At 50.8% G+C, this 14603-nt stretch overlaps 1 protein-coding gene across 1 annotated transcript in view; it reads left to right on the forward strand.

Moving 5' to 3' along the window:
• The window catches only part of LOC130018998 (CAP-Gly domain-containing linker protein 1-like), a gene marked incomplete at its 3' end in the record, with an annotated part of 32677 nt that extends 19897 nt beyond the window's left edge, over positions 1–12780 (forward strand). Inside the window, 7 exon segments of the mRNA XM_056109626.1 lie at positions 755–871; positions 3269–3434; positions 5448–5460; positions 11798–11870; positions 11872–11916; positions 12154–12304; positions 12713–12780. Coding sequence (XP_055965601.1) covers positions 755–871; positions 3269–3434; positions 5448–5460; positions 11798–11870; positions 11872–11916; positions 12154–12304; positions 12713–12780 — 633 coding nt within the window.
• Between the last annotated feature and the right edge of the window lie 1823 nt (positions 12781–14603).

Genomic DNA, 14603 nt, shown 5'->3' on the forward strand with positions numbered 1-14603 from the left:
ATTGCTCTTCGTCGGCACAAGGAGAGGTGCACCCCCACGGAACCCGTGTGTCACGGGCTGTTTGCTGCGGGCGCAGGGACAGCTCGTCACCACGTGCCTGGTGACCTCTAGGACAAGGCATAAGCTGTGAATAAAACCGAGAAAGGACAGTATGTTCATTTCCGGGGGGAGTTCTCACGGAAGATTGCACTGTGGCTCTTCAAGACGTAAGGGAAGGCATGAGAGAGGCACTAAGTTGTAAAGCAAAGCAGTGTCTTCCGGGGGGACTTTGAGCGGTTGCCCTGAGTCTGCTCACTTGGGACTCGGGGGGGGCCCTGTGCCACCAGCAGTGTGCCCGGTGCAGGGCAGCCTGGACTCGAGGGTGCCTGGTGCCGGGCAGGTGTTCTCTCTTCCCAGCTGACTCAGGGTTTGCCGTTCTCCCACTCCCACACCGGTGCTCACTGCTCACATCTCCTCTCCTTCCCCCCCACCCACGCTTTCCATCCAGGCCTGCTTAGCTGTCCGCTCATGTCATTTTTATTCTGTGTGAGGAATGGAGGCTCTTGGGAGCCCTGGGCTGTTTCTGGGTGTCAGTCTTGCTGCTGAGCGGCTCAGACGCGAGTCCCCGTAGGATGAACCGGCAGCCAGCGGGGCCAGAGCCACTGTGGCAGGTGTGGGTGGTTTGTGGGGCGTTTCACGCTGTGTTGTGCCACTGTTGCCAACCCCTCCCTGCCCCCCCCCCCCCGGCGTGGCTCAACGAGGTTTCTCTCTCCAGGCTGTGCAGACAGCGGAAGATGCCAGGCATTTTATGCAGCAACTGTCCCAGGAGAAGACAGAGACCCTGGCCTCCCTGGAGGACACCAGGAACACCAATGCAAACTTGCAGAATGAGGTGGGTGATGGTGGTGACCAGGGCGTCTAGGCCCGGCCTCAGCCTTGAGAGAAACCATATCCTGGGCCAGAGCGATAGCACAGCGGGGAGGGCGTTTGACTTACACACGGCAGACCCAGGTTCAATCCCCGGCATCCCATATGGTCCCCTGAGCACCGCCAGGAGTAATTGGTCCCTGGTTCTCGCATGGGACAGGAGGGGAAGTGTACCCCTGCGTGACCCCTGTATGACCCCTGGGGAGGTGCTGCGCGGAGTGACCACACAGGATCTGGGAGACATGGGGCGGCCTGGCGAGATCGCTGAACAGCTGACCACTCCCAGACTGCTCGGCGGAGCAAGGAGCCCGGCAGGGACTGGACGCCCCAGTTAGCTCGCCCAGAGCCTGGGCCGGGACAGGAAGAGAAGCCACATGTGTTGACATATGCAGCGTCTCAAGGCTCTTTGATGACCGTGAGAAGGCGAGCCAGTGCCCTCTGACCACACAGCCCCACTTTCCCGGGCTCGAGTGACTGCTGACGGCCTGGGCTGCTCCTCCCTCGCCAGGAGTGATCCCTGAGAACAGAGCCAGGGCTTAGTCCCCACCCACCAAACAAACCAAACCCACAAAGGTTATAGATAAGCGTGTATACATACACAGACATGTACATATGTATATATGTATGCATGCTTCAAAAGAGTCGGGGAATATCTACCATTTAAGATATCCGAGAATGGGGCCGGAGCTATAGCACAGCAGGTAGGGTGTTTGCCTTGCACATGGCCAACCCAGGTTCCATCCCCGGCATCCCATATGGTCCCCGAAGCACCGCCAGGAGTAATTCCTGAGTGCAGAGCCAGGAACTCCTGAGGAATGCCGGGTTGTGACCCAAAAAGCCACCCCCCCAAATTAATTGATTAATCAAAATAAATGAAGCCAAAAAGAAGGAAGCTGAGGAAGAAGGGGCGGTGCTCACCTGGCGCGCGTGAGAACCAGGGGCTGGGCACACAAGGCCGGAACCCCATCCCCGCATGCTCCCAGCACAAGAGGTGATGCTTACGGAGTGAAAGACCCCATGGACAAGGACACATCCTTTCAGTCAAGGGGTTATGTCCTTGCCAGAGCCCGAGAAGCCAGACCCCTCCACTGCCCTTACTCTTGCTGCTCTCCCAGAACCTGGGCTTCGGGCTCCCATAAAATTGGCAGATCTTCACTTTGCCAGAGTCGAACACCACTTTGGAGGGCCTCCTTCCCATCAGGAAGTCCGGTCGCAAACGGAAACGTCCACCAACATGTGGCTGTCCCGGCCACGTTGCGCATGCTCTGGGCACAGAGCTGGGAGAGTCTGGTCCTCTGGGCCGCCTTCCTGCTTCTTGCTCCTGTCGAGGGAGACAGCTGGGTGGGGTCCTCTGGGGTGTGCACACTTGGCTGCAGACCCCAGTGCCCGCACCTACCATCAGCAGGCTCAGGTCTGGCCTGCGGCAGGAGTCAGCCTTGGGGCCTCCTTGATGTCTCTCCTTCCGCAACCCCCTTCCGTCACACCCGGGCCTGCAGCACTTTATAGTTTGAATCCTCTCTGAGGAAGGAGACCATCTGGGTCTCCGTGCCCTGTGGAGTTCCCGCACACCCTCACTTCCTGCACTTCTGTACTTAACAGCCGGTGGCCCTGGACGGCACATGTGGGCTGAAGTGAACTTTACATGTGGGCTGTGGACGTGGACCCTGCATGGGCTTGTTGGGAACTGAACATTTCCATGTTTTGTTTTTTTTTGTTTTCTTTAGCTGGGGGAAGAGAGATCTGTGTTTCTTGGCTCCAGTGTGGGGGGGCCTGGGCAGTCTCAGAGACTCATCAGAACTTGCCCTGAGGGAGAAAAAGAATCAGTCAGCTTTATGGTTTTCTTTCTTCTTTCTTTGGGGGCCACACCTGGCGATACTCCGGGCTTCCTCCTGGCTCTGCACTCAGGAATTACTCCTGGCTGCTCTCCAGTGGCCCCTGTGGGATGCCAGGGATCAAACCTGGGTTGGCTGCGTGCGAGGCAAGCACCTTTCCCGCTGTGCTATCACTCAGACACAAACCTGCCAGTTTTTAACTGAAACATGAATGTTTGTGCCTATAGTCATGCTTACTTTTGTAAAGTGGGATTTCCCCTACCCCCGTGGATTTTAAAGAAGTGAGTCTGTCTTTGTAGGAGAGGGAAGGCCCTCTTGACTCCCTGCTCTGAGAGGAACCGAGGGGGCCCAGCATGTCCTCCTGGGGTCTTCCCTGGGGCACCCGGGAGCTTGCGCTCAGGAAGGGAAAGGGGAGCTCTGGCTGCCTCCAACCCTGGGGCGGGGACTGGAAGCGGGGCCCAGCCTCCTCTGTGGCGGGCTCCGAAGGCTCCTGCAGATGGCTCACCATCTCACGCTCTCCTTTAACACAGATTGATTTCCTGAATTCCGTGATTGTGGACCTCCAGAGAAGGAATCAGGACCTCAAGATGAAAGTGGAGATGATATCCGAGGTGGCTCTCGACGGGAACGAATCAACAATTACGACAACAACTTCGGCCCGGCCACCCCATTCTCTGCACTGTGCAGAAATCACCAGCACTTGAAGGATGACATAACAAGATACTTGTGAAACACCTAAAATAACCAATTTACTGTCTTTACAAGATTTACATTTTTCACTGTGGTTTTAGATGAATGTATGATGAGAAATTCAACATTACTAATTTTGGATTTTCTTATCACAAAAAAATTGAATGAAGGACCTCAACCATCAGAAGTTTATCATCCAGTTTGAATGTATTTTTCTTTATTTGAATGTTTTTTAGTTCTGTAAAAAGTGATAAACAATGTATCATCCAGGCTACATGTTTAATAAGAACTTCTATAATTGTATGTATGATTTTGATGTATTTTTCTCTGGAGATTATCAACTGTCTGACAAGTGAAAGATCTGGATCAATTGAAATTTTTTGTAATAACCATTATTGAAATTGTTTCACAAACTATGTAAAGCAGTATTAAAATTTGAGCAAACAGGTGTTCTATATCTACTTTAATAAAATTATTTCTTTTTTGCCAGTGATAACTGATTATTCTCAGGTTTATTTATAAAAGATTTTTGGCTAGCAATGAAGAACCATAGAGTTAAATGAGTCAAACAGTTTCTACAATGGAATTCTGATACACCAATTTCTTTTTGTTTCTTTATGTTTGTGCCACACCTGGTGATGTCTTAGGGCTTATTCATGGCTCTGCACTCAGGAATCACTCCTGACAGTGCTTGGGCAGACTATATGGAATGTCAAGGATTGAAGCCAGATTGACCACCTGCAAAGCAAATGCCCTACCTGCTGCACTATTGCTCTGGGCTTGTATACCATTTTCTTAAAAGCGTTTATCTTGGGCTAAAGAGATAGTCCAGTGAGTAGGGTACTTACCTTGCATGTGGCTGATCTGGGTTCAATGGCAGGAATCCCATCCAGTCCTCTGTGCCCTGGCAGGAGCAATCTGTAAGTGCAGAGGCAGGAGTAAACCCTAAGAAGCACTGGTCGGGGGTATGGTGCCACCAGCAGGTCAGCCTGTACCTGTGAGGCGAGTGCATCAGCAGCCCGATGGCGCCTTCAGACTTCCAGGTACCCCCAAATTGCTGCTGGGTGTTTGGCCAGACCCCAGAAACTTGGGGCAGAGTTAACCAAGAAAGTAAACAGGCAAAAGTTAGGTATGTGGGAGACACACCCAGAAACCACCTCCAGCTCAGCTATATAATTGGAGGCATGGCCTCTCTGGTTCCTGATTGAACTGCTTAACGGCCATGATCCAAGAGACTCAGAAACAAATCTCGAAACCCAACGGTTTTTGGCAGAGATGTGTCCAGTCCCTGCAGTAAGTTAGAGGCGCTGGGCCAACCAGGTGGGAATAGATTTTGTGCCTTGGCCTGTTCTCCCTGGCAGCCCGCTGGCCGTCATCCTCCAGAGGCCACTGGACAGTCAGGTTTGGGCCCACAGTGACGAGACACGTAGGGCCTCACGGGATGGGGGTGGAGCTGGCCCTTTCCTCCCCAACGAGACCCCAAGTTGTTACCCACAAACGGTCTCTCTGGCCTCTGATCAAGCTTTTTAACGGCAATGATCCCAGAGACTCAAAAACAAATCTCGAAACCCAGAAGCTTTTGGCAGAAATGCATCCAGACCACACGATAGGTTACTGTTGCCAGGCCACCAGAGGGGAGAAAGGGTGCTGTCCCTCCGCCTGCTCCCCCTTGTCGGCTCAGTGGCCGCCATCCGCCAGAGGTCATTGGACAGTCAGGTTTGGGTCCACAGTGATGAGATTCGTGGGGCCTCATGGGATGGGGGTGGAGCCGGCCTTTTCCTCCCAGTCTCAACGAGACCCCCAAGTCACCGCCCATGAACGGCCTCTCTGGGTCCTGATTAAGCTGCTTAACAGCCATGATCCCAGAGACTCAGAAACAAATCTCGGAATCCAGTGGCTTTTGGCAGAAATGCATCTGGACCCTGCAGTAGGTTACTGTCGCTGGGCCATTCCAGGGAGGAAAGGGTGCTGTCCCTCCACCTGCTCCCCCTTGGCGGCTCTGTGGCCGCCATCCTCCAGAGGCCATTGAAAAGTAGGTTTGGGCCCTCGTTGATGAGACAGAGCCTGGCAAGCTATCCGTTGTGTATTTGATATGCCAAAACCAGTAACTACAATGGGTCTCATTCACCTGACCCTGAAGGCTTCACCGACATGGCAGCACTGAGAAGAATGAGAAAGGAGAGGCCAATAAAATCTCAAGGCCGATCTAGGCTGCCACAACGAAGGAAGACAAAAATGATCGTCTGGGTTTTATAGTCTCTGGGTTTTGGCCGTTGATGGGACCAACCTGGCGCTGGCGGCAGCTGGTGGGTGTGACGCCTACCTACTGGAAGATGGGGAAGGGGTCTGGGTGGAGAAGGCCCAGTCCCGTTCCGAGTAGGCTTGGAGACCTCAGCCCCAGGACCCGCATGCCTGGGTTCCTCTGCCAGTTCTTTCATGCATGAGGCCCGTCCGGACGTGTGGACAGTGGGCCCAGCATGGCCGTGGCTGGCTCCAGAGGTCCTCAGCTGCTATGGCTCTGCTCGGGGTGGGGCGGGGCGGGGGGAGAGAAACTCAACCCTACCCCCTCCAAGGGGCCCCAGAGAGGAGAGCCAGGCGCAGGGGCAGGAGACTCTGCTCAGACAAGAGCTGGATCATCGAGATCAGGCCAGGGCCACCCCTCCAGCGAGAAGCTCGCCCTCCCGTGGCCGCTTTGGAGAACTGCAGCTCAGACAAGAGCTGGATAATCAAGATCTGGCCAGATCACCCCCGCCGGCGAGAAGCGCGCCCTCCCGCGGTATCTTGGGAGAACTGCAGCTTAGTCAAACTCCGGGGAGTCAAGATCTGGCCAGCCACCCCTGCCTTTGCCCCCAGGTGACCCTGTCTGCCTTGTTTCATTCAGCCCCCCCCCCCGTGATCTCTTTCTCACCCCCTCACATTTCTCTAAATTTCTTTCAATAAAAACATTTTACTGAAGAATTTTATTGAAAATATTTTTTCGATAAAAAACATCAGAATCCTTGCATTAGATTGCCGCCGTTGCCAGTATCATGGCCATGTTTACCATACGGCCACCAAATTGCACCAAATTTGCCATAATGTCGCCAAGCCCACCAATTTCGTGCCACAGCAAACCAAAACGGAAACACCCCCCCAAAATAGCAGTGGCAAACGTTACCAAATTCACCATACCAACACCAGATTCACCATGTTTGTGCCACAGTGTACCAAATTCACCAGATCTCTGTCACAGCCAACCAAAATCGGAAATATAAAACAGCAGTGCCAAACCTCACTAAATTTTACCACAGTGTGCCAAATTCACCAGATTTGTGCCACATTCAACCAAAACACAAATAGCAAAATAGCGGTGGCAAACATCACCGAATTTTCCATAACATCACCAAACTTGCCAGATTTGTGCCACAGCCAATCAAAACAGAAATAGCAAATAATAGCGATGCCAAACTTCACTGAATGTACCAGATCACCAAATTACCCAGAATTGTGCCACAGCCAACCAAAACAAATACAAAAACCAGCAGAGACAAACATCACCAAATTTGCAATAGTCACCAAAGTCACCGGATTTGTGCCACAGCCAACCAAAACCAAACTACCCCAAAAGCACTAGTGCCAAAGTCACCAAATTTGCCATAGCATTGCCAAATTCACCAAATTTGTGCCACAGTCAACCAAAACGGAAATACCCCCATAATAGCCACACCAAAAGTCACTAAACTTTCCATATCTTCGCCAAATTCACCATATCATCACCAAGAGTCATCAAACTTGTGCATGACTCCACTTCATGTCCGACATCATGATTACCACCACCACGAAAATGACCATGACCAGCCTCAGACCATGATCACCAGATCACCAGCATGATCTGATCGGCAGAGCGTCCCGCCAGCTCTGTCCGCATCACCATGTCACCATCATCACCGCAACTACATCCCCAACAATGCTGCCATTTTCACCACGAAAGCATCATCACAACAGCACCATGCGACAGCTATTCCTGCCACCATCACCACTGCCACAATCTTTGGCATTGCCATTGCTGCCTCAATAACCGTCACCATTGTCGATCCACCAGCTCAGCCTATCCCAGTGCCCCCCATGAGTGTGACTGATGTGCTGGGGGGGTGCCTCCCTCCATGACGAGTGCCACTGTGCTGAGACGGGTGCCTGTGTGTCTGGGACGTCCCTGCCCCCTGCCAGGCGTGGGCACTCTGACCTGAGGGGTGCGGGCGAAGGTCCGTTTTCTTGCTCTCGGGGGCCCCTAAATGGGGCAGCTGCAGGGAGCCAGTTTCTCTGTTGATCACTGATGACAGTCCGGTGCTTGCTGGGCTCCAGAACTCTGGGGAGAGAGAGACACACACACACAGATCACTCACAGGCGTTTTGCTGACAGCTGCATCCCCTGAGCAGAAATGATAATAATATACATATATACATATATACATATATACATATATATGAGATTGATATCCAAGGCTAAGAAAATGGGGCCAGGAGGACTGGTCAATGGTTGGAAGCTCCCACAAGCATCGGGGACAGAGGGTAGTTAGGATAGAGTAGGGACCAGTCTGGCAATAATGCTTGGAAATGGTTGGAAATCACTTTGGACGGGAACTGGGTGTTGAAAGTAGGTAAAGAGATACACATAATAACCTTTCCATATCTGTATTGTAAACCAAAAGGCGTGTGTCAGAGAGAGGGGGAGAGAGAAAAGAGGGAGAGAGGGAGTAAAGAGAGAGCACTGCAGAAAGGAGGAGGGAGAGAGAGGTGCCTTGCCTGTCTGGGGGAGTAGGGAGCTCTAGTCCAGCAGTCGTCTTTAAATCTCATTACGTGACCAGCCCATCTGATTTTTGACACCTTGGCAAATGAGACAGCGTCCCTGATTCTTGATCGTCGACGGATGTCAGAACTCCGGATTCTTTCTCTCATTTGAGTGAAACGTGATATTCCAAGCATAGCTCTTTCTATTCTTCTTTGGGAGACCTGAATAGCGTTCTCATCTTGTTTGCGTAGGGCCCAGGTCTCTGAGGCATATGTTAATGCAGGAAGAACAGTGGAATCAAAGAGATGTGCCCGGAGCCGGAGGTTCTTCGTCCTCTTACCTATTTCTTCGACGTTCTTGAAGGCGTTCCAAGCCGCTCTCTTCCTCCTGCGCAGCTCGGGTGCCAGGTCATTTGTCATGTTGACCTCTCGACCTAGGTACACATAGCTGTTGCATTCGGAGATGGTCGTTCCATTGAGAGTGAATGGGGCATCAGGAACGAGGCTGTTTCTCATCAACATTGTCTTCGTAAGATTCAGCTGTAGTCCTACCTTTCCACACTCACGGTCAAAGTCGGCCAGCATTTGTGCCGCTTGGCTGATGTTTGGTGTTATTAAAACAATGTCATCAGCAAAGCGGAGGTGGTGTAGTTGCCGACCATCTATCTTCACTCCCATTCCTTCCCATTCCAGTCGTCTCATGATGTTCTCGAGGGTGGCACTGAAGAGTTTTGGTGAAATGGTATCACCCTGCCGAACCCCTCTCTTGACATCAACGATCACTTCTTTGTAGAATGGTGAGATCCTGGTAGTGAATCTGCAATACAGCTCACGGAGGATCCTGATGTATTGGGCTTGAATGCCCTGATTGGCTAGGGCTGCAATGACCGCTTCCGTCTCAACAGAATCAAAGGCCTTCTTTAAATCAATGAACGTTAAACAGAACGGCATCTTCAACTCTCGAGAAACCTCAATGAGTTTGGTTATTGTGTGGATATGGTCGATGGTGCTGAATCCTTTGCGGAACCCTGCTTGCTCGCATGGTTGTCCTTCATCTAGTGTTCTGCCAATCCTATTTAGGATGACTCTAGTGAACAACTTGTAGATGACAGACAATAGGCAGATCTGTCGATAGTTGCCAATGTCATGATATCTCCTTTCTGATATCATACGGTCCTGCTGGTTTTCCATTGGGACGGAACCTTGCATTCAGACAGGTAGCGAGTGAAGAGCCGAGCCAGTGTATTGATGAGTACTGACGGCAGGTTCTTCAGGTGTTCAGGTCTCACCTTGTCTGGGCCGGGTGCTGTTTGTTTCTTTACCGATGAAATGGCGTGTCGGATTTCGGAAGGGAGAATGTTGGGAACGACATATCCATCCTGTGGAATTTGGTATGTCGGCAAGTGGACATGGATATCGAAGAGATTTGAGTAGAAGTCATGGATAATCTTCTCCATTGCCGTTCTGGAGGATGTGATGGATCCACCAGTAACTACAACAGGTCTCATTCACCTGACCATGAAATCTACTGTGCTTGTAATTCCCTGTGACACAGCGCACCCGCCACCCCACCCCCACCGTCAGTTCTGGTTGCGGGGAGACCCCCTCCTCTCTACTCTTGAGTGGCGATTGTCGGGGTCTGCTGCGCGTCCATGGTTGCCGCCTGTCTCAGCTCCTTCCATCCGCTCATCCTCCCAGCCCCCCAGAGCTGGTCCCAAATGGTCAGTTCATCCCTGGTGCTGTTTGCAGGAGACAGCTCCCAAGTTGGGGGCACACAGACACCAGAGTCCCATCCTCCCCTATGCTCCACACAACGCACAGCCCCCCAGAATCTAGACTGGCGCCCCTGGCTTGAGGAGGAACCATCCGTCAGAACGGGAAGCAGTTTTTTGTTTCATTTTGGTTTTGTTTTTTAAGGCACTCATCTTGGGCATGTAACTTAGTGCTGGAGCGGTAGCACAGCGGAGTAGGGCGTTTGCCTTGCACGCGACCGACCCAGGTTCAATTCCCAGCATCCCATATGGTCTCCTGAGAAACACCAGGAGTAATTCCTGAGTGCAGAGCCAGGAGTAACCCCTGTGCATCGCTGGGCGGGACCCCCGGCAAAAATAAATACATAAATAAATTTTAAAAAATAAATGACCCATTTAACCACTTGTCCATTTCCCTCTGCTGTCTCATCGCCTCTGTTCCCCGTCCCCCACCCACACCCCGATGTCCCAGGAATGTTTATGCAGTCATCCATGGAAAGTCACTCCTTCAGGGGCCAGGGAAATTCTAGAACTGGTACTATCTTGTCTTGTACACAGTTGAGCTGGGTTCAATACCTGGCACCCCATGTGGTACCATGAGCCCAGAGCCAGGGTAAACCCTGAGCATGGCCAGGTGTATACACATCCACCCTGAAGAAAAAAACGTTCAGTGAATCAAAGAAACAAATGATGACTTTATTTTTTTGTGGGAGTAAAAAATTTTAAAACTATTAAAAATTTTTAAAACAAATATTGAACTGATTTGAACCAGTGAGTATGACACGAACATCCACAGCTGTCCTGGACCCCAGACTTTAATGAGATACCCCACTTCACACGCACCTCTGTCTCCCTCCAAATATGCATCCCAGGAGCCACACTTCTGTCCCCTCTCGTGTCCTTTCCAGGCTGCGGCATTGCCCAGTCTTGACTGGCCGTCCGTCCCCGCCCTGTGCTCCCACACACACGTCCTCTTGTGGTGTAAATGCTCTCTCTCACACACACACAGCCACAGCCACACACGCACCCGTTGGGTTGTATCTGTTGTGTCTTCGCTCCTTCCCTGTCTTGCCTCCCTCTCTCCCCAGGCCAGGTCCTCCTCCTCCTGCTCTGCAAGCCAGCCCGGAGGAGAGTCTGGCAGAGGGTGTGAGGCCACAGGCTCTGTGTGCCCCGAGCTCTCATCCTCTACCAGAAGCCCATGTTCATCTTTCTGTTCTGGCCTTTCGCGAATTGCCTTTTTGTTTAAGAGCAACTCACTTTGGTCCTCTCCAGAGACTGGATGAAAATCATTCTCTGTTGGATTAGTCGGAACAATCTTTGCCCCTGTTCTGGCTCAGAAAGGTTTCAAAAACACATTCTCCAAACTTGCTGAAAGTTGCTGAAATGAGTGAGAACCAATGGATACTCCCAGCATAAAGCTGCTCTGCATGACATTCATATAATTGCTTTGCATGTGTGTGTGTTTTAATTGTTGTCATTGCTTGGTAATAATTTATTCAAAAAATAGCACTTCAACCTGGGATTAGGTGTTTAAAAGAATTCTTTTTGGGGGTTGGGGCTGCAACCAGTCCTTCTTTTCTTTTTTCTTTGTGTTCTCCATCTCCCAAAGTTATTAACTTGTTTCTTTAAATTCACATGGACACAATGATATGCAGGTTCTGGCATGTACACATAGGCAAACTTTTTCTCCCTCACAGTAAGTAAAATTTCACTAAAATTTTGCACGCGTAAAAGCCTGGGCCCCTACCCCCGCAATAGTCCTGGGAGCCGTTGAGCCTACGTTCTAGGGCAGTAGTGCACTGGCCTCTCTCTGGGTTGATTTCTGGCATTTTGAACACTTTGGTATTTTAGAGAATCCGAGTTCATAAGAGACTCCGATGAAGAGAAAGCTTCCCTGCAGAAATCCATCAGTATTACCAGTTCTTTTTCTCACGGAGAAGGACACAAAGCTGGAGAAGCTGAGAAAAGAGGTCGAGTCCCGGCCCCGCCCACGTGGACCGAGCCACGCCCATCTCAGTCCGGGCCACGCCTACATTGGCCGAGCCACGCCCATCTCCCTCTGAACCACGCCCACATTGGCCAGAACCATGCCCACTCCGGCTTGAGCCACTCCTATGTCAGCCCAGGCAACGCCCACATACGGGGTGGGGGGGTGGGGGGGTCACAGCCATGGCCAGGTAGGCCTCAGCCACACCCCTGTGTTGCAGGTCTCCTTGCTCAGGGGAGAAAATGCCTCCGCCAAGTCCTTGCATTCAGTTGTTCAGTCCCTGGAATCTGACAAGGTGAAGCTGGAGCTCAAGGTCAAAATCTTGGAGCTTCAACTCAAAGACAACAAAAGGCAGCTCCAGAGCTGGGCAGGTAAAATGCTTCCGCTGAGGGGTGCCTGCTCTCCGCCCTCCCCCACACCTCCGGGGGGCACCAGCCCCCCCTGCCCTGCCCCCCCCCCAGCTGGCTGCACGGGAGGGTGAACTGGGGCACCTGCCCGGAGCATGGGTTCTTGGTAGGGTCCCTGGGTCCGCAACACTGGCGCCAAAATAAGAGACCAAAACAAGGCGAAAAGGCACTTTGGGGATGGGGGTTAGTTTGGTTTTGGCGTCACACCTTGCGGTGCTCAGAATTTACTGCTGGCTCTGCTCAGGGATCACCCTGCTCAGGGGACATTCAGGGGACCAGAGATCTAAGCCCCTACCTGCTGAACTGTTTCTGCCCTAAAAAGGCACATTTTCAAAGACCTACACTCACTCTTTTTTTTTTTTCAACTAAAAGGTAATTCTGATTCTCAAGCAGATGAGGACGAAAGGGCCCAGGAGAATCAGGTAATATTTCTTTGCTGTGTTGCTTCCATGTTATGTTTTATTTTGGTTGTTAGTTTGGGGACCACACCCCGTGGTGCTCAGGACTTACCCCAGGCTCTACACTCAGGAATCACTCCTGGTAAGGCTTGGGGAACCATGTGGGGTGCCGGGGATCCAACCCAGGTCAGTGGGGTACAAAGCAAATACCTATACTATTTTTCTGGCCCTTGTTGGGTTTTGTTGTTTCATAAGGTTGTTCACATTATTTTGATTACATTCAATATTTCAACACCAATCCCACCACTATTACACCTTCTCACCACGCTTATTTCAAATTTCCCCACCACCATTCAAGCCTGCCTGCCAGAGGCAGATGCTAGATCATTTATTTTCTATTGCCTATTATGAATATCATGAGAGGTCTTCTGGAATTCTAAAATTGTAAATGGTTAGGGTCCAGAGACATCTCTGTAGGGAGCTAATGTATTTTGAGATTCCTTTGGGCAGCTCAGGATCAAGGCTGTTGATGGCCAGAGATGGTGCCTGGAGGCAGATCAGGGGCGTGACAGCCAGGACCCCAAGTGGGCTGGGAGAGGGTGGCCCTTGTTTTTTCGTGACGCTTCACTTTTTTTTTTTCAGTCTTCCTAAAGGTTGTTTTATTGTAAAACCATAAATACAACACTGACAGGAAATCATCTCAGTAACCGATCCTCGAACCGTTCAAAGGATGTCTTGTTGCCTTGGCATCCATCAACTGGGAACGCAGGTTGTGAGAATTCACGCTGGGGAGGGGCTGGGGGTGCTGAATTCAGGGCCGGGGCTTTTGGCAACCGAAGGAACCAGGTGGGACATTTCCTCTTTTCTCCCTTGGGAAATGTCCCACTTTTTTTTAATTAAAAACAAATTTTTTGGGGGGGGGGGACAATAACAGACAGGTAAAAACAGCAACATGGAAACAGCTCCGTTTTTAAATTTTATTTCTTTGTAAAAATCTTTTTTTTTCCCTCTCCTATTCCTTTCCTCCATTGGACATCAGTAAAAAAGGTTTTTTAATGTCACAAAAAGAGATTTGGCTCTAAATGGAGAAACGGTACCCAAATAAAGTGAATCAGGAAAAAAAAAAACAAATCAAACCAAAAACCAAAACCAAAAAACCAGAAACAAAACCCAAAGGACAAACAGAAAAACCCTAAAAGAGAAACCCTCAAGTTGGGTCTTGGGGGCTCACAGATCACAACAAGAAGTGACAACTGAAGCCCCATGCACGTGGCTCCACAGAGACCTGCTGGGTCCACACGACGACACAGGAGACCGCAAGGGACATCTTGTTCATTAACACAGCAAGGGTGACACTGGGTAACTTTAAATACAGTACCTGGCGCGTGGGGCCCTAAGTAGCCCGACGCAAACCTCTCGTGGGGAACTTGAGCCAAGCGCTGGCTGTTTATAAAAATATTGTGTTGCTACAAAAGTATAAATTAATGCTACCGGTATTAAGAAATATTAAACACATAAAACTTATAAGGATTAAGAAAAATATTCATTAATACCTGTAGAAAAACTCTGGCCTAAAAAAGATATTTGAGTGTGTTTGTTTTTTTTTTGTAAATTTTTTTTTTTACAGGGCCTGGCCAGCCAGGAGAGAGCGGGGCCTGGAGGTCAGGGGAGAAACCGAGGCTCACAGACACCCCCGCCCCACCCAAGAGTGGGCAGCGTCTCCTGGACCGTGCAGCTCCCAAGCATCAGGAAATTCCTTTTGTACAACCGCCCTGAAGCAGAGATATTTTTAAAAGCATCAGTTAATTTTCGTCGTCATCGTCCTCTTCTGTTCCCACCCCCCACCCCCACCCCGCCCTGCCCCT

This window comes from Sorex fumeus, unplaced genomic scaffold (genome assembly GCF_029834395.1).
Source record: "Sorex fumeus unplaced genomic scaffold, SorFum_2.1 ptg000348l, whole genome shotgun sequence".
In the NCBI taxonomy this organism is placed as follows: Eukaryota; Metazoa; Chordata; class Mammalia; order Eulipotyphla; family Soricidae; genus Sorex; species Sorex fumeus.